A 20,115-nucleotide genomic window follows, 5' to 3' on the forward strand; every position below is an offset into this window, starting at 1 on the left:
TAGTGATGTGAAGAATCTCATAAGAAGCTAAAGGGCGATTCCATGCGTGTCATAGGGGACATTTCGACAACGATTTCCTTTCCTGTAGCTGAATGCTTGAGCGATAAAATTTTCTTTTTTGTCAGGGATGAAGTCATGTGAAAAACCGATAACCAACAAAAAAATTAAGGTGAAAAATGTTGTGTGTCGTCTGGCACTCAGTAATGTCCAATTCGACATGCAACATTTTCTCCTCTAATTCACCCATGGACACCTTATTTTTGTTGGTTGTCATATTTTTACGTGACTACCCCGTAGTTTAACCACAAAGCACAAGTTCCTGATTTGTTCAGAAAGCAGGTTGAAAAGTGTTGTGAAACTGGCTGATTTTTCTAGCATGGAATCACCCTGAACATATGTGAAAGGCTTTGGGAATTGTTTTTTTGTTCTAAAGTTTCCTTTGTGTTGCCAATTTTGAATAGATCATTAATTAACAAATTTCTTAATTACTGGCCAATGCCAAATGAATGCAATATGTTTAGCAATAAGAGCTTGGGACTCTTGTATATTGTTATTATTTTTATTATGGTTATTATTAATTAATCGTCATGATTATGCTTTAATCCAATATTAGATATACCAGCTTCTGTGATAGCAGCTAAGACAGTTTCCCAAAACCCCAATGACCGGAATGGACAAGACCATTGGTATTCAGCAAATAAACAGGTGATATATCATTATATTAACCATTATGTAAACAATTATATAAACCATGATATAAACCTACATGTATCATGTAGGCAATGTGCATATATTTGCCTTTATTACAGATGGGTGTTTCAAAATGCTGTTGGTAAGATAAGAGCTACTTTAAGAACGACTGGGGATCCTTTCTTGGGTAAATGGTATATTAAATTGGCGATGGTTTAGCGCGTAAGAAGGGTTCACCAGTCGTTCTTAAAGTCGCTCTTAACTTGCAGACAGCTTTATGAAACAGCCCACTGGTGCCCTCTCTTGTCATTTATATTGTCCCATTTACCGGTGTTTCTTTAAGATGTTAGTAGGTTAAGATCTACTTTACGAACGACTGGTGATCCTTTCTCAGGAGCCAAATCCACACCAATGAAAATATGGTGCGCATAATACTACAAGAAAGGATAACCAGTCTTATGTGAAGTCACTCGTAACTTACAAACAGCATTATGAAACGCCCATCCGGAATAGTTGTTGTTTTTGGGGTAAATCAACTTTCTTTGTTGAACCATTTTATTTGGAATCAGTTAAATTTGGCCATAATTTTTGTGTGAACGGGAAGTGGATATTGCACACTTTCTCAAATCAATTACAGTACTATTAACAGGGGCCGGGGAAGGGGGGGTGCTTGAAGCCCCACCACTTTTTTTTCCGAAACCGTGTACAAAAACGTATAAATGACCATGTGATTGTGATTTTTTGCATGGTCAGTCCCCCCCCCCTAACTGAAAACCGTTCCGCGGGCCCTGATTATGTCAATGAAAATGCACATTGTAATTTCGTTGTTTACATTTAACTCTCTGCATAAAGATGTGCCTTTTGTGGCGGGGTTCACTTACTGTTGAGCGCAACTGAATATATGTCATGAGTTGTGTAAATGGGACAATATTTATGGCAAGTACAGGCAAAGATATATTTTTTTAGGCCCCTCCCATAATGTAAAAGCATTTATGAGAGTGCTCTTTGATAACATCTTTTGATTTATTCTACAATAATGGCAAAAGAAAATGCTTCATAATTGTTAATTGCAGACATGATATTCTGTTATTTTGTATGCAGATGTTACATGGTTCATTATTTTATTCTACTCTCATCTTTTTTTCTTACACCTGTATTGTTTTGTGAAAGAAAATTTTGTCATTAAAAATTTTAAGTGAATTTATTGTTCAATATGGCAGAAAATTGTAGAGTATGTGAATCTGTTATTTGTTATATGACTTGTATAATATATTTCCGGAAGAAACTTCATTCATGCGAAAAAGGAATCGCATTTTGTTATGAATTATTTTGTATTATTTTTGTTTATGGTTGTATTTTATTGAGAGAATATTTTATGTTGAATGTTTTTTTTTCTACTTCCTGATTGACAATATTCACCTTTTGTTGTGGATGCTACATTATTACTGACATCTTTATTTCATAAGTAATTTATATGAATGTTATTTTATTTGTCATATATTCTTTAGGATTTATTTGCAATAAACTTGGAGAGTTATGTTTTTAAATATATGTTCATGATTCAATTTCATCAATATTTATGTATCAGTTTGGTCTATAAGTCTGAATTTTCATTATATGATTTTTGCGAATATGGTTTTAGCCGTACATACATGAATGAATATTAATTTTCTTTTGTTCGCAATGAATATGTATGAGTTTCTTTTTCCCTTAGTTGAGGAAGTCTATTGCAGCTGTGCGAATCCCTCTCACCGTCGAAATTCCTCTGGAGCAGTCCCTCCCTCCGCCACCGCCTCTCCCCCCCATGGGAGCGATGGAACATTCTGCAGTGCCACTGCAGGTTGTTGACCCCATTCACGCAGATCATATGCAAAGCGATATGCAAATGAGTCCCCATTTAACTTCCTCCCTCATTAATCATTCATGAAAAGTGTAGCCGGCTAACCAAAGAATCCAAACAAGCTTATTTTTTGTAGCATGAGTAAATGTGTTAAAACCGATTTCTGTCCAGTTGTGTGTATGTGTACTTGTTTCGTGTGATTCATATACATGTACATGTAGAATGTTCTTATTGTTGGTAAAAAACACATGATTTATGTAAAGAATATATTAATCATATGCCAATTGATGTAGATTTATCAATCTAATCTTCTTTCCCGCCATGCATTTAGCGTACTAATTTGCAGGTCACCATACTTTTCCTCCCTCAAAAGTTGCCAACCATTGCAGAAAATTTCACATGTTTTTTAATATTCATTTGAAAGCTGTTCATGACGTAATCCTCACAGCTTCAAAGAATTGAGAGTGCATTGAAAGAAATCAGCTTCAAGAATGCAGAATTTGTATGCACGGAATATACACATTATGGCCTGTATTCTGAAGTCTGCATAGAATCTTGTCCACCGTCTATTAAACTCTGCGCTGAAATTATAAGAAGTAAAAAAATGCTCGAATTTTGTTCTTATTGTATGTTTCTCATGTTTTCTGTGCTCTTGATGTGATCGCAAGAAGAAAACTGTTATCATTGCCAGAATTCCCAGAGAGATATGGGTATTAATGATTGGAGTTAAAAATAAGCTGTTAAGTCAAGCATGTACTGTTCAATATCTTTGTGACAGTTAGCTATCAATAGATAGACCACAAGTTCATGAAGACCAGAGTTTACATAAGACCCGAGTTCAGAATACGGACCATGATGTTCAATGTTATGATTGTCTTTTTCAATCTGGCATTAGGCATTTGTTAACAGTACACTTCTAAAGGTTGGCAGCTGTGTTTATCTAACATTTTAGATTACATGTATATATCTCTTGCCCACAGCATGGTTGATGGCCTGATGAATATTCATAAGCACAGTGGAGTGGAGCAACCAATCAGCTAACAGCATGTAAATGAGTATGTAGAACCCCACCCCCTGACAGTTTCATGATATTCAATTAGATTTCATATATTTTATACCTCCACATCAGGGGCCCATATCACAGAGCTCTTTGTCATTGATTTTCACCGACAGCTGTTACAAGCTGCTGAAATGCTTGAAGCTGACTGGCTGAGGGCAAAGTTGCCAGTGAAAATCATTAGCAAGTTGCTTTGTGAAACACTCATAATCCTGATTGCACCCAATAACAAATTAAGTATTGTTTTTGGAAGGGGGGAGGGGTTGGGAATAAGAGCTATTTGTGATTAAAGAAGATAAACATTGAAGACCTTCTGTTGAGAGAAATTTAAAAAAAGGGAATTTTAGCTTGAATGCTCAGCTCTCAAATGTGTGTATGTGAGTGGGATTGCCTTGTTTGCCATAGTAGGGGTTAATGGGTCTTTACATTGAAGAGCCTTCATGTAGTGGTTCTGACACTCGCCTTGTAATCAGAAGGTCGTTGATCCACCCTTTGCCACTCTCCACCCAGGTGCTAAATGGGTACCCGGTAGGATGTGAAAGTCGTTGTTGCCTAGTCTGTGCACCTCCAGGGATAGAGCCTCGTTGATCTGGCGCTGCACGGCGGCTGCCGGGCCCACGATCAATTGGGCAGGGAGAGGAGGATATGCATACATTGTGTGCGATCATGTCTGAATGAGTCCGATGTCCGGGGTAACAATAAATCCTAAGCGCTTCGAGACTTACAGTGCATGTTTTAAGCGCATAATAAATTACAAGATAATTGAATCTCTCTGGATTTTGTCCATATTATAGTACAGTCAAGGTAAATAATAAAGGGCACACAAAATTTTCAAAGCCCCATGAAAGGGACATTGAGGCTAATGAATAACGCATCCAAGGCAATGGCCTTCGATATCCTTGCATGAAATTTGAACCATGGGATATCATCATATGCATCCTTGACTACTGACAGACTGTACCCTGCAACCTCAAATATTAATAAAATTCCTGATTTAAAATGATAATAGAAATGGAATGAAGGGTTGGGTGAATGCATGTGCCGATGTTTGACCTGGGATCGAAAAGTGATTATCATAAGTGTGTGAAATGGTTAGTGGCTGATACATGTTCAAGCTTACTCTATGTTGTGTGTGTGTGTGTACTAAGTGAGAATGTATATATGTACGACTATTGTGTGTATATTTTTATGAAGACTGTGTCTTATTGATTGCATTTGTGTATTTTGATTGTGTGTGTAAACTGTGTATACTAAGTACATGTAAGAAATGAGAATGTTTGTGTGTTGCTTTTTGTGAGGAATCAATTGTATATTATTTTTTATTTTATTTGGATCAGTTCCAATGCCAATCGCTGACAAGATTGAAATGAAATCAATCAAAATTGCATGAAAATTGGGCAGTCCTTTAAATTTTGGGACTAATTACTTACCATGGATGTACATGTATTATCCCTCTATTAAAAGTAATCCTAGTTTATATGAAACTGCAAGAATAAGAGGAGAAATGTTTTTTTTTTAATTTATAAGGAAGTGTGCCTTGTGGAGTTACATGATTTGTATTTTAAGTGTATAAATACCAATGCCAATTGCTAGCAAGATTTAAATAAAATCAATGATTTTTACATGAGAAAATGGGCCTTTTTTTATCTTCATAGGGAGTAATCATTATCTTCTGCCTGACAAGTTTTATTTGAAACAAGAAAAACAAAAACAAAAAGAAACACACTTGTATATAGCATGAAGTTACGCTGAACTTTCCATTTTTTTGTGTGTGAAATTAATAACCCAGTTTATGAAAGTACTGTTCCACAAATTATTACAACATAAAATGATTGCAAATTATTATTCATCATTTATAACTCTTGAAATATAAGCAGTATTACATGGTATATAGTACACAAAAGCCTCCCTCCAGGTAATAATTCAAACAGATGCACAGTGTAAACAGCACACCATTATGATGTCCATAAGACCATGCGTAATTTGTAATTGTATTGTACATGTTTTGCACCTATCTGCATGAAAATACATGTTGGTTTACTGTATAAGTTTTCTTTCTGTGTTACAAATATATCTTTTTTAAAAATTTCATTAAAATAATTCGATGAATTCATATTTCGTAGTTAAATAGATAATCACTTTAAGTTCCATTTAATAGTAAGATTTAGATTTTACATCTGTACCTATTCAGACATTCTTTATTCTTTTCCTACGTAAAAACCTAGAATGGGTGTGGAATAGGGGATAATGTAATTCCATAATCAAAAAGTCGATATGTATTTATTTTTGAAAATGGATACATAATTTTATTAATTACCAGAATAATTCAATTCAATGCATTTCAATTCATTCATTGCACTTCATAAAAGACAATTTACAAATAAATACTTTCAGTAGTAATGAATTTGTTATTTTTAGGCTGCATGATTTATATTCATTTAATTTCTATAACCAGAAGAATTGTGTTTTAATCTATTCCTGAAAATACTTATCCGTTCCTTAGAACCCAAAGTTCAAAATTAAATTGTAATTTTCAAGTAATTAAACATAATGAATGTTTGTAGATGTACTTTGAACCTATAATAGATACAATAAAGGGATTCCCTATGCTGATGTGTAAATGTGTATTTTGTGGAAATACACATTTTAAGTTTTAGTTTTAGGCATGCATATTCATGATCTATTGATTGGGCGGTTTCTATCCATAGAGAGGGCCGTCCTTTGATCCAATCCAGGCATCGTCCGGCTACGCAACAGAGAGTGCACCAGCCGTGCCTCCTCCACCTCCGAGCTCCGCCTACGCCAGCCAAGCCACGCCCTCTTACCAGGTTCATTATTATCTATTGAATATTCATTAATATATTGAATATTCATGTTGTAACATTATTCCATTGATGTCATAAGGTACACATTTGGTTAGGCCTAAAAAAATTATTTTTTTATTTTTATCTCCCACATACAAGTGTCTGTAATGAATAGGAAGAGTCAACATAATAAGGAAAAAACATGTTTCACCAATAACGATCAAGAATTTGTTAATAAATTATGTTTTGTTTTATCTGTAATGGCACGTTCTATTTTTTTTCTTCACTTTTTCCCTATTCTGTAAACTACACTAATTGCAAGCATGAAATTTACATTCTATTAAAAGAATAAAATATTATTGGAAATTGAAAGATATGCAAGCTGATTTATGACATAAACAAATCTTAGATACAAGATGATATTGGTGGGCTTACTATTAAACCATAAAGTTGTGGGGGATATAATGACAAATAAATGCATGGAGTTTGCATCATTCTAGAGTTTGTACAATCCTATCTAATTCATAATATAAATAAAGGAGAACAAAAGCATTTGAAAGTAATTTGTATATTTTCATTCCTCCCTAATTCATGACCCATTGCAAAGGAATAACGCATTTGACAGTGTTAACAGTAGTTTTTTTTTACCTGGTTTCCTACGATCCTTTCCCCTTACAGCCTCCATACCCTGACTCCAACCAACCTTATATGTCATCCATGAATGATCATCCCTATCACCATGACAACCCTCCAACTTATCATCCCCAGCCTTCCTCCCATCCTTCAACTTCCTTTTATAATGAGGTTAACCTCTTTGTTCAAATTATACTGATTAATTTAATATTTAGCTGCACAGTCCTTTGCAAAATGCTTTTTCCTGTCTTTTTTTTTTGGGGGGCAAATCCACCTTTTCAATAATTTTTTTTTTTGGGGGGGTTGTTTCTCAGTATACTACTTCGCCTGTACTTCTGTTTTATTTTCAATATTAATCATATCATTTCTGTATCATCCCAACCCCCCAAAAAAGGATTATAAGTTTCAAGCCATTAAACATCTTCATTTTATTTTTGATGCAAAATGACACACCTTCTATTTAATATTATTTGTTAGTGGATAGATTTCACAGAAAAAAAATTTCTTAGACCTCAATTTTATTTGAGTTGGGTTCCTTTCATGCTTTCATTCTGTTCTGCTTACTATGCCATTACGTCAAACTTCCCTTTGAAACAATATGGCAGTTCGGATTGAGAACTGCGGTGTTGTACCCCATTTTCCATTTGGATCTCCTAAAAATAGTTTCCAAGCCCTTATCAACCGCGCTTGGCCAAGTAATCCAGGGGTAATCCCTGCTGTCTCAATTTCACCCCCACAGGCCAGTATATGAGCGTTGAGCGAAGGACGAAAAGATAAACAACAGCTGCGCTATTACGTAAGACTTCTCTGCCTGTAGTAGGACCTTCGGAATGAAATGATTGTATTCCATATTTAATCACGTTTTCAAAGGCACATTGTATTCAGTAACCCAATGTTAGTCCATTTTCAATTTCGAACGAAGAAAATCGACCTCGGAATAAGGAAAGTAAGCGAATAAAAATGACGGCATGCTTACAGGGACCGCACTCAGCGCTGCGCATGCATCCCATCGTGTGTGGCCCCCTGCTGTGACTGTATATGCCGGGCTGTTGTTTTATCTTCGGACCAACGTCAAGAAACAGGTGTTTTGATACTTAAATTGCTTTCTTGAGGCAGTTACGGCTGGAGAAGAGAATATATGAGAAGGGGAACTGGGGTATAGTGTTCTCAAATGGAAGTTTTTCGTCATGGCATATGGCATGCGATTCCATGAAACTATCAATATTCTTATTTCTCTTTAAAGTACTCAAGTCTGCAATGTAAAACAGCCTCTGTGCTGATTGCTTATATTCCATATAAAATATATTTGAATGATTAAATGAATAAAAAAGATAAAAAGAATCCTCCCTACATATTATGAAATTGAAGAGAGAGATAGTTTCTGTACAGTTTGACAAATAGGGGAAGTGACATACATGTAAGTACGCATATACATTAAATGGAATTACCTGATAATTTGTAGTGTAGTGCAGTTCTGTAATTTGTATAATTTTATCTATATCCATCCTTATTTACAGGATTCCCTACCAAATGCTTCTCTTCAATCCTCCCACCCTCTAAACCCTGTGACCTCTGACCTTCGACCCCAAGGCCATCCTCTTCATATGACCTCTCCCTTTGACCCAACACTAACTTCCGACCCTAACACAAGTGGTCCTTCCTCCAACCAACCAAACTTTGTCTCGAGCTCCTCAATACGCTTGAACCCTCAGCCTCTGCACGACCCTGCTGTGACCTCCTCACCCCTCTATGACCTCAGCATGACCCCTGTTGACCTGGAGGTCAGTATATTGCAATGACATCTAAGTGATATTCATTTGGTTGATGAGTTGCCAACTACATTTTAACTAAAATACCCAAGGGACTTCATAAAACAAAAAGAACAAACAGACATGATAATCAAATCATATAATTTGTCTTAAGTTCAGATGAAACAATATATTCCCAGCTACAATTAAAGAGTCTGAAAACTTGAAATTTAAGGAAATTTTAACTTAAGTGCTTCTTTATTTTGTCTGGGAACTTTGTTGAGGCATTGCCCAACTGTTCAGTAGACCCATATGTGGCATGAGGATTTGATTTAGTATTAGGTTTATATTCTGTTACAGCCAAATGATGATTCTACAATGATAGTGTTAGTATAATTGTAGGAAATTATAATTTGTTAACAAATTTCGGCATTATTCCCATTTGTTTAAGATCAGTATGCTCGATCTGTAATGAAAATCATGAGTCAGAAAAAATTGGAACCAGTGGGATTGGAAGCTGCCATCTACTGCTTTCCAGGCAGCGAGTTAACTTTAAACTTACCCTTCTTAATATGCTATCTATTGCACCTATTTAATTGTAAAAAAATATTCAGTATTCAACAGATTAATTAATTGCAGCAACCTTTTTTTGTCACATGCCCTTAATACTCATAATCTGAGATTGAAGTGCTGATAATGATTGTCTTGATTTCCTTAACAGAATGGTGAGCAGTCCGTGCCGCCCCCTCCCCCGCCCCCGCCCCCAAAGGCAACCTCGGAACCTGCAGACTACCAGGTCTCTGTCGATTAACTCTTTGAATGCTTTAACTGATTGGTTTTGATTCTGAGATGAAGTGTGATTTGAAATTACGATATGAATCCCAATCTATGACTATAAGCGTATATTCAAATGAATTAATTTAGGAATGACTCTGATCTACATGTATCTCTTGGTCAAAATGAGTGAAACATGGGATATTGTTGCTTATTATAAGCCCTTCATGTGTGAAAATTGAATCCTGGAATTTTATCAAAAAGGGTCTAAAATGTATGAGAAACTGACTAAAATCCTCATTCAACATTCATAAACAACATTCCATTTTCTTAATTTATGTGAAATGTAATTTTTTGGACTTTGGTTTTTGTTAAATTCCTAGTATACAGGAAATAAAGTAGAATAGTTGAATATGGGTTTGATGATAATACAGAAAGCGGTTATTTAAGTTTGTTTCATGAGAAGTAATTACATTCTTTTAGATTAGATCTTATTCATATTCTCCCAATATATTTTAGTTAAAATTCATTCTTGGGGAAAGTCTTTCATGTGTACAGAAATGAAGGAAGCACAATATTTTGTTCAAATTCTGTTTATGTTCTCATGACCACATGTATCATATGAGCGTGGGTCAAAATGTGAGGGTCTTTGTGATCGTACCTGGGTGTGGATGCGTTTGTCTATCTGTGTGATTTTGGAAATTGTTTCATTTTTTTGAGACGGGTTTGAGTCTTGTCTGTCAGTAATGTTGAAATATCAGGTTTTAAGATAAATGAAGAATTCACAGCAAATAGGGAAAACTCTGTACGAGATAAACATCAAAAGATAGAAAGAATATAGCATGTTGTAAGATAAGAGCTCATAGTAGATATAAAAGGAGAGGAGAGAGAGAGAGGAGGCGTGGGAGTGGAGGGGGAGGGGAGGGGGGAGAAAGAGAGATGAGTCAAGATTTTAAAATGCATTTTGAGATTGTAAGGAATGGAACACTGCAATACTTGAAAGATAAATGATTTGCATCGATTTAGATTTATTTGATTTAGATTGATTTGATTCACAAGCATGCTGACACAGGGGTGGATACTGACTAATAACACCTTTCTACATTTACTCACAAATTCTTTCCTAACAGCCTTTAGGGACATCTCGCAATTTTCCTCACGGCCACGGCTCTTCACAGAAGAGGGCGCCCTCTGCTCACGATCCAGCAAGTCAACATAAGGCTCCTTCATTCACTATTCCACAAGAGGTTTTCATATTGTTTTCTTCTCTTCATCATAATCTAAAAATATTCCATTCATTTTTCCCCCTTTGTATATTCATGTTGCACTTACATGTTTTTTTAATATTTGATTTATGATTTTGTAAAAATTTGATTTTACCCCCTTTATTGCACACTAACAAAAAAAACTATGATTTGCAGATAAGCAGATGTGCACCAATGGCAGAGCTCCATCCATAAGCACCCATGTTGAGTGTCATTAACAATGAAAGCAGGCTGCTGATTGGCTACTCGCGATCAGAACAAGCGTCTGTGTTGAAAAGTCATTGCACTCTACCAATTAAAAAGAGAATGATTCGTGAATGCAAGCCCATTTGTGATTGGCTGATTTTGTTGTAACATACATGTATCGGGGTCTGTGAGTGGTCAGAAATGTCTGTTGTGTATGGTGGGTTGTGTTGTTTGTTCTGTACAGAGTCGTATATGAATATGTGTGTGTATTTTTGTATTAGTGTAAACTATGATATCAAACACACAGATGCCAAACCGTGAAAACCCCATGTGACTACACTATTACTCTTGTCCTATTTTACAGGTTATTTTCCTTTGATAATGTTTTTAAATATACATACACTTTTAAATTTGTCTTATTATTTTAAAATTCTTTTTGAAAACACAGTGGAGAATGAGTAAGGAAAAAGAATGAAAGTATATCACATTGGGTGCATAGGACATGTATAAGTCCCTTTTCCTCCACTCCCCACAATACCCATGACACAGCATAATAGCTTTAGATTTAGAATTCTTATGCCTCAGATTATTCATAATTTAAAACCATGGCCACCTTTACCTCATACTGTGTAATGCACCCATTATGTAGTACATGAATTTTCTTTATTGACCGCACACAGTCACCACTTGAATTTCCACTCCTTATATATAAAGCTAATTTACTGTTTGACTTACTATTTACATATGTGTTAGAAACAACCCACAATTCTAAATCCCTTATACTTATTAAACCATATGTGGCTTGAACACACCAATGTACATATACATTTTAGTATCACACACTATTTTAGCCCTATAAAGACACCCAACCTTATGCATGCCCATAGACTTATTAGACTTCACACTTCAAACTACTTATGCCCTGTTAGAGTGAGTATACATACTCAATAACCACATAAATGATATAGGAAAACCATATATGGTATAAGAATGCACATAAGAATGCACCACATTACCTGTGTAGCTATGGATACATGTATGTCAATATAACACCGATGTGACAGGCTTATAGGCCATTGAATATGTAGTATGTTTGATATTGTAAGAAATGAAGTTGGTTATGATGTATCTTGCAAGCTGTTTCATAGGCTGTTCTTAAGTTACAACAACTTTACCCACAGCGAATAATTTTTCTTGCATACCTATCATTTTTATTCCAACTGGATTAATTTCAAATAGAATCCTTATGGAATAAAGTTCTTGCATTAACAAACATCCACACACAAAATAATTTGACCAGCTTTGATATAGGAAATTCACTCCCAATTTTACAAAAAATGGGCTAGCTTATTTAGCACTTGATAGGTCATCAGTTGTGCATAAAGCTATGAATAAAATTGTGAATAAAGTTGTGCATAAAGTTGTTCTTAACTCCTGGGGGGTGTTTCACAAAGATTTAAGTATGACTTAGAGTCGCACTTAAATGCCGAGTTGTGTATGGTATGAAAGGCTTGACCGCATTGGTCAGATCGTGCCATGAGGACGCGCACTACTGCGTATCTATCAATAAGATCGCGCATTGCATATCATGTACGCGTCGGCATTTAAGTGCGACTTAAGTCATACTTAAATCTTTGTGAAACACCCCCCTGATCAGCTTTGTGAAAGGCCACCCTGGAGCCTGTTCTTGCTACAAAACTTGTTTTCCAGAGCTAAAACATGAAAAGCACCTTGTCGAATATGCCAGAGCATATTGTCCTTCAAGGCCAGGAAAAATTGAACAGTTTTGCTGACAGTCAGGCAAAAGGCAGTGTATGTTTAGATGTTTGATAGAGCTCTGGCATGTACATGTAAATGTGTAGTTATCTGTACATAGTTGGTGAACAAGTGCAGGACTGTTGCAATGCAAATGAATTTGGAACTCAATTGTTAATGTGTACATGTATTCACATGTAGCGATGGTTCTGTATAAAATGTCTAATGGATTTTTACATAGTCTCAAATCTTTCAACAAATCAACCAGTTGAAAGCGTTTTCCATAAAAAGGTTTTATTGTGCCAAATTTGTAGGATATATTGAATTAGGTATAGTGTTGACCACAATTGTGACTCACCACCCCAAAACCAACTATAACTTTGCCAAAATTAATTTTGAGATTTATAATTATATTGAGTGTGAAATAGCCCATCCTAAGTTTTCGGTGATGTACATATATATTTTTTTCAGTATTGATCAACAATAACCTACACAACGACTGAATGTAGAAGCAATTCAATGAGAGATTTTAAGAATTACACAAAAAAAGGTTCTGAAGTCTGGGGTACCTCAAGAATTGCAGGTGAAAAAAATCCCCATCAGCAGAGATCTTGGTCACTACCTCAAATTAAGAGTTTGCTTTTTTCATGGTTGATTTTTTGGAAGTTTCTTTATTGTGATTTGTATTCATATCAAGGCATCCGCAAACTGCATGGCTTCTTTTTAGCTTATCAAGAACCTCCCGCCCCATTATAGTACTCCCAAAGAGGATGTGTATACTATTACTGATTATTTGTCTGATATAGAGTTATATATATTTATTAGTATTTTATGTCTTCATGTACATCACATGTAGGTATATTAACATATTGCTATTTCATATTGGTGAAAGAATTTGTAGAAAGCCAAGGTATTTAACAATTTTTTCAACAGAATCAGGCAATCCATTTTAGAAAATAAATTCTGAATATTTTCTGGAATATTGTGCAAGACCTGGAATTTTTTTTACTTAGAATGCATCATAGACATGCTTCACCATGCCTTATATTTTGTTGTATGTAAAAAAAAAGTAGTTTTAGTTGTAAACATTGTAATAGAAGTGTATGTATAGATATGTAAAAACCATAAAGAGATTGAATATATGTATGCTCACTGCGCTAAATTTAGGTTTGATTTATTTTCACATATTATAGCAGTAGTCATCAGCCATTGCAAGTAGATGGCTAATTGTCTCAATATCTGATTGGTTAATAAGCTGATGACATCACGTTTAACCAGCCAATCACGTTTGCTTGCACACACTGCTCCCATATAGATACAAGACGACTTGGACGCCGTGCTGAAAACGTTCCCAAATTACCCTAGCACGCCATCGGTAGAGACTCCTACTTATGCCCCGCCCCCTGTGAGATCGGCTCCGCCCATCACGTCTCCCAAGCCAAGACAGGTTGACCAATCACTGCATCCTGTGTCCTGTTGAATTATTCATGAGTGCTGTCCACAATTAGTATACTCATTTACTGCATTTGCATCGTGCCACTGTGTTAACATGTCTGTTTTTACCTATTCTCTTTTCATGCGATGAATATTCATGGTGTTTTGAATATTCATCTTATTCATTTTACACATCCCCCTCCCTTCTTTTTGCATGAAATATGCCATAAGGGTAAATGTAAGGATGACAACAAGTTCAATACTATTCAATCAGTGAAAATATTTTGTGCAACATGATCCAGGCGCCTGTTCCAAACACCAAGCTGGGCAATAAATCGTATAGTTAATTCCAAAATTGGCGGAAAATGGTCATAAAAAGTTAACTCATAAAATAAAATGCTTTTTGAGGGGGATAAAACAAATTGTCCCTTACCTTATTTTTGAAATCAGTCCTTTCCCCTTCTTTGTGTTCAATTAGAATCAATTGTTTCAAGGCAGATGAAATTCGAAGATTCATTTATGTCTTCGGTAATTTCTCTTTCTTTATTTCTTCAAGGCCACATGGGAGATTTGTGTGTTTTTCCAGTGTGTGTGTGTGTGTTGGATAGCATGTGGTTTTTCAAGTGTTTTTCATTTTTTGTGAATTATGTGTTCTTAGCTTTGTTGTTTTCAGAATCATCACATATATTCACAGAAAAAAAGAAACAATTCTGATAAAATTCTGGCAAAGGAAATGCCTTGAACAGTGATGAATTATTTTGAAAAGGCAAATTAAAATTTTATCTTAGAATCACTTCAAACTGGAATGGAAGGATAATGACATTGTCAACTCCATCATTTCTTGAGACCGTTTTTCTCATGTAACGTCCAAACAGAAATTGTAGAATGTTGTTTTAAAGTATTGTTTTACATTCACAGGGGACATAATGTCCTGCTTTGAAATCATAAAAAAATTGACTATCCAAGTTAGCAACATAGTGCAGTCCTAATCAATATTATATACCTTCTTGTCAATATTCACAAAATAATCATCTGTTTGAACCATTAATATAATTCTCATCTAAGATATTGACATCTATTGAGTATCTGACTCTTTACTTTTGTTCTCATTACCTGAATGTCATCAAATATACCATTGTACTGTTCTCTCTATTAATTATGTGAAGTATTATATAAGATATTGTATTTGAATAGATCTAATCCCTATCATCCTTTACCAATTGCCATATGTCAGAAAGCGATATATTTGACTAACTTCACCACCTGTTTCGTCTCTGCTTCAAAATGTGAGTTTATTGTCGAATCTGTGATCGTGACAATGAAGTGGATTGTATCAACTTCAAGGCAACTCATGATATTTTCTTCATTTAGGTTCTACAGTTAAACAAACATCATGTATGAGCTACCATAACCATTTAGATATTTGTATTTTCATGGAAATGCATCAAAATGCATTGTTGCAGTACATCGGATGTACATAAACTAACACCCTACTTTTGTCTATACAGCTATGATATATGCATGTAATAGTTTTATATAATATGTTTCTCTGACTAACTCGTATTATAATTGTTTGTTTTTATGAAGTGTGTTCAGACTAATCATGTTTACATTTGAATCCAGCGCTAAGTGTTGGCATCGCGTATGAACATGGCTTTCATCATTTGTTGTGTTTCTGTTTTAAATAGCTAATGTGAATATTGCAGACCAGCCTTATTATTACACTTGTTTTTTGTTCCATTTAAGCTTTTCTTTGTACTTTAGCTTATGCAAGAAAATCACAATATCTGATGCTAACTTCAGAAACATTTTGTTTTTAATGGACAACATAAATACAATGCTTCCCACACAGATACTTTGATTGAAATTCCACAGTTCCTTTCACATTTAACACTCTGCCTATACCAATATGAAATCATATCTATATCACATGTGTTTTGACAATGTTTTGTAACGTAAAGAAGAATATACAGATAGATGAACCTTGCACTGTTATCCCATTCAGAAGCTCTTTTATCTGATGATGCAAGGGTTACAGTTTAGTTTAAATTTACGTTTTCATAATTGTAAATTTTGGTCAAAGCAAAGGCTCTGCTCAGTTACAGTTTAGTTTAAATTTACGTTTTCATAATTTTTAATTTTGGTCAAAGCAAAGGCCCTGCTCAATAGATGCACATCTGCACTTGCTGAAAAAAGGCCCATGCAAAATCATTTCAGTCTGAATTTTTGTTTGGAAAGAAATCTTTGTCAAAGATAATATAATTTCTAATGTGAAGGATTATACTTGCATGTATACAGGGTCCTTGGTGATATACAGGTTGTAAATTCATGCCATTGTCCATTTCAGTGCAGCTTTTATTTTTTTGGTTATTTTTTAAAATTTCATTTGAATTTAAAGCAAGGCATTTTAACTGGTTATTTTACAACATCAGATATAGTTTTAGAAAATATATTACAGGGGGTGAAGACACAGAATGGATTCAAATTTAGATTCATTTAGTGTATAGTTTGATATTTCTAAGGATTTGACTTGTTCACCTAAGTACTTCATTAGCTCCTTATTCATTCAATGTAGTTCAGCATGTCAAAAGTGTTTTTAGTTTCTGTTGGCACTTGTCCTATACGAGTTGAAATTGAGACAAGTGGTATAAAAAAAAAAAAATTCCATGGAATTTTGGCATATAAATGATGTATCGTGATCCTATAAGTTTTTATACCAGTCTTCCCATGTGGAATCAGGCATAGGGTCTGCGATAGCTTGTATTGCTGTTGCAAATTCCCATTGAATCATATATACTAGGCACTCCCTAACTAAACATCGGGCTTATGTGTAAAGAGGGATTTGAATAAAATGCTATATTTGAATAAAATCCTAGAATATTCAAAGGTGAAATCATAGCATTTCAAGTATTTGAAAAAAAGGTTCCCATTGCTTGCGAGTAGGTGAGATCAGATGTAGACATTAATATGTGTATTTTTCTAAAATTCAAATCCTTAGTGAAATTCAACATTTTTGCTTTGAATTTTTTAAAAAGTCCTTTTGAGTGGTCTTGCACTAGTTTCGTTCAGACATTAGGCTCAATTAAAACTACTTATTACTAAACTACTCCATTGGATTATAGTCTTTCTAAAGGAGCAATTAGATATAGGTTTCCAGACATTTGTTTCCAGACATAAGTTTCTTTGAATAATTCCCATTGCATTTTTGTCTAATGCTAGATGCAGCCGGGCATAAGGTTTTAAGGAAATCCATTTTAATGTTGTCTTCACTCGGGTTTATTCAGGCCAAAAATTTATTTTTCTAAAAATTACATTTCGCATTGCCATTATGTACTAGGTACAATAACAAATAAGGTGCCTTATTAGTATTCATTTTAAATTCCTATGGCATTATTGTCATTTACCAGATAAGAAACCATACATGGGGATTCATGTAAGTATTAACTTTGGATTTCCATTGCATTTTTCGTATCAGGTGCAATGATGCATGGGGATTCATATAAGTATCTACTTAAAATTCCCATTGCATTGGTGCTTTTTACCAGGTAAAAGAAATGATACATGGGGATTCATATAACTATTTACTTTCAATTTCCATTGCATTGTCTTATATCAGGTGCAATCAGATGTAGGAGATGTACGCAAGGCGCTTACAGTCAACCAGGAGCCAGCTATTCCACCACCACCTGATATGAGCAAACTCCAGCTTGAAGGTTCGTGCTAATAACTCTCTTGAAAAAACCTAGATGTCGCACTTGAATTCCAAGATTGTGCATGATAAAAGACACAACCACATTGGTCAGATCATGCCAAGAGGACGTGCACTACTGTGTATTAATCAGTAAGATTGCGTATTGCATATCATGTACAAGTTCGCATTTAAGTGTGACTATAAGTCATCCTTATATGTAAATATTTGGGAAACACTGACCAGGGCTCTGAACAAACAAAAATGTTATTATTTTCACTGTTAGTACATAGTTTGCCACGGACGTCCATTTGGGCTCATTTGTACAATTATTATATTCCAACTTTTGCCACAATTTTACTCTTGTGGAAACTTAAGGATTTGTTTATTTATTTATTTTATTTTTTTGTGGGGGGGGGGGGGGTAAATGAGCAGAAAATATGTTGAAAGTTTCCCCATTGTGAGCAAACAAGACAAGGGATGAGTTATAATACAATTGGTTATATCATATTGGCTACCATAATAAATTAATACTAAAGTTTAATGCAAAGCATATGAAATGTCACAAGTGATTGTGCTCTGTGAGAGAAATAACTTGTCATTCCCAGTTTCCTTTTTCTGGGACACACCATACTTGTGCTGCAATGTTTCTGAAATTCCCCTGTTCACTGCATCAACTTCATTCTTAGTGTCTCATTCACTCTGCAGAGGCTGCCCCACCCAGGCCACCCCTCCCTGGTGATGTACCCCCACCCCGCCCACCACCCCCTGAAGATCAGTCCCTGCCAGTCCCAGAGCAAGGATCTCACCAACCCATTATGGTAAGTTAGCTGCATTAACGGGACGACCACTTCTGGGCACTGTCTTAGAAGGAGTTGCAATTGATCCTATCAAAGACAACTATGGAAAGCCAGCATCATTAGCATCTGAAATAATTGTTCAAGATATTTTCCAAATATGCTGTATATTAATTGCTTCCTTGAAAATTCCACATGCCTCTCTTAACCACTTGACTGCTATAGGCTGTAATGCGCACCGAAAAAACATTTTGCGCGACAGTGTAGTGCTGAAATTTGTTTGGGGGGGGGTCAAAATGACCCCCCCAGTTTAGTTAGGAGTAAACCTTGGTAAACTTGGACCACTATTTTATGATATGCCACCAAGTGACATTCTCATTCTGTGCAAGAAGTTAAAAAAAAAGTTGTGAAATGTCAATATACAAAATTAAATGAATTAATTAGCACATTAAAAGTGCCACAAAAATCCAAGAAATATTAGCACTCCCTACAAGTGTGATTAAAATTCTAGTTTAGACTAGGGTTGAGCCTAGGTTTATGCTCGGCTAAATGGTATGCGGTAGGCATGGTAGTGAGAGGTTTCTACACGAAACTCTGCAAACTTTTTGTTGGAGTCAAGAAAAAAGAATACCATCCAACATATCTGCAGACACACCATTGAGAAGGTTCTATGATTATTTTGAATGTGATTTATTATGTTTTTTTATTTTTCAGCAAGCTGCATATGACCTTCATGTTGAAACAGCACAGTGGTCCAGCAAGGACAATGATCTCATTGCAGCAGCTAAACGAATGGCACAACTCATGGCTGCCATGAGCAAACATGTCAGGTATGTCGGATTATCTATCGATTCTTTTAACGATCTAATATTACTTGGGTTTTTTCCTATTATGATTATTTTTATTATTGTTATTTGGATTGTGATTATCATATCATGATTCTGTTTTTCTTTGTTCTGTTTCTTGTTGTCTTTTTTCCTTTCCATTGTCTTCCTCTTCTCCCTTTTCTTTCTCTTCTCTTCTTTCCTTTTTCTTCTCTTCTCTCCTTTTTCTTCTCTTCTCTCCTTTTTGTCTCACCCGCGAAGCAAAGTGAGACTATAGGCGCCGCTTTTCCGACGGCGGCGGCGGCGGCGGCGTCAACATCAAATCTTAACCTGAGGTTAAGTTTTTGAAATGACGTCATAACTTAGAAAGTATATGGACCTAGTTAATAAAACTTGGCCATAAGGTTGATCAAGTATTACTGAACATCCTATTAGAGTTTCATGTCACATGACCAAGGTCAAAGGTCATTTAGGGTCAATGAACTTAGACCATGTTGGAGGATTCAACATCGAAATCTTAACCTGAGGTTAAGTTTTTGAAATGTCATCATAACTTAGAAAATATATGGACCTAGTTCATGAAACTTGGACATAAGGTTAATCAAGTATCACTGAACATC

The 20,115-nt window shown here is 35.3% G+C and overlaps 1 protein-coding gene across 4 annotated transcripts in view; it reads left to right on the forward strand.

Annotated features, from left to right (window-relative positions):
* The window catches only part of LOC121417289 (vinculin-like), a 76,270-nt gene that overhangs the window by 42,864 nt on the left and 13,291 nt on the right, over positions 1-20,115 (forward strand). For 2 of the 4 annotated variants that reach the window (XM_041610936.1, XM_041610935.1), the window contains exons 14-18: positions 614-705; positions 14,068-14,199; positions 17,803-17,899; positions 18,583-18,695; positions 19,386-19,501. In XM_041610936.1, the coding sequence (XP_041466870.1) occupies positions 614-705; positions 14,068-14,199; positions 17,803-17,899; positions 18,583-18,695; positions 19,386-19,501 (550 nt within the window). Of the gene's footprint in view, positions 1-613; positions 706-2,404; positions 2,531-6,295; positions 6,416-8,541; positions 8,806-9,493; positions 9,569-10,676; positions 10,794-14,067; positions 14,200-17,802; positions 17,900-18,582; positions 18,696-19,385; positions 19,502-20,115 lie in introns of all 4 variants that reach the window. The other 2 variants (XM_041610938.1, XM_041610937.1) reach the window with 2 other exon arrangements.

The sequence above is a fragment of the Lytechinus variegatus genome, chromosome 6, assembly GCF_018143015.1.
Source record: "Lytechinus variegatus isolate NC3 chromosome 6, Lvar_3.0, whole genome shotgun sequence".
NCBI classification, from domain to species: Eukaryota; Metazoa; Echinodermata; class Echinoidea; order Temnopleuroida; family Toxopneustidae; genus Lytechinus; species Lytechinus variegatus.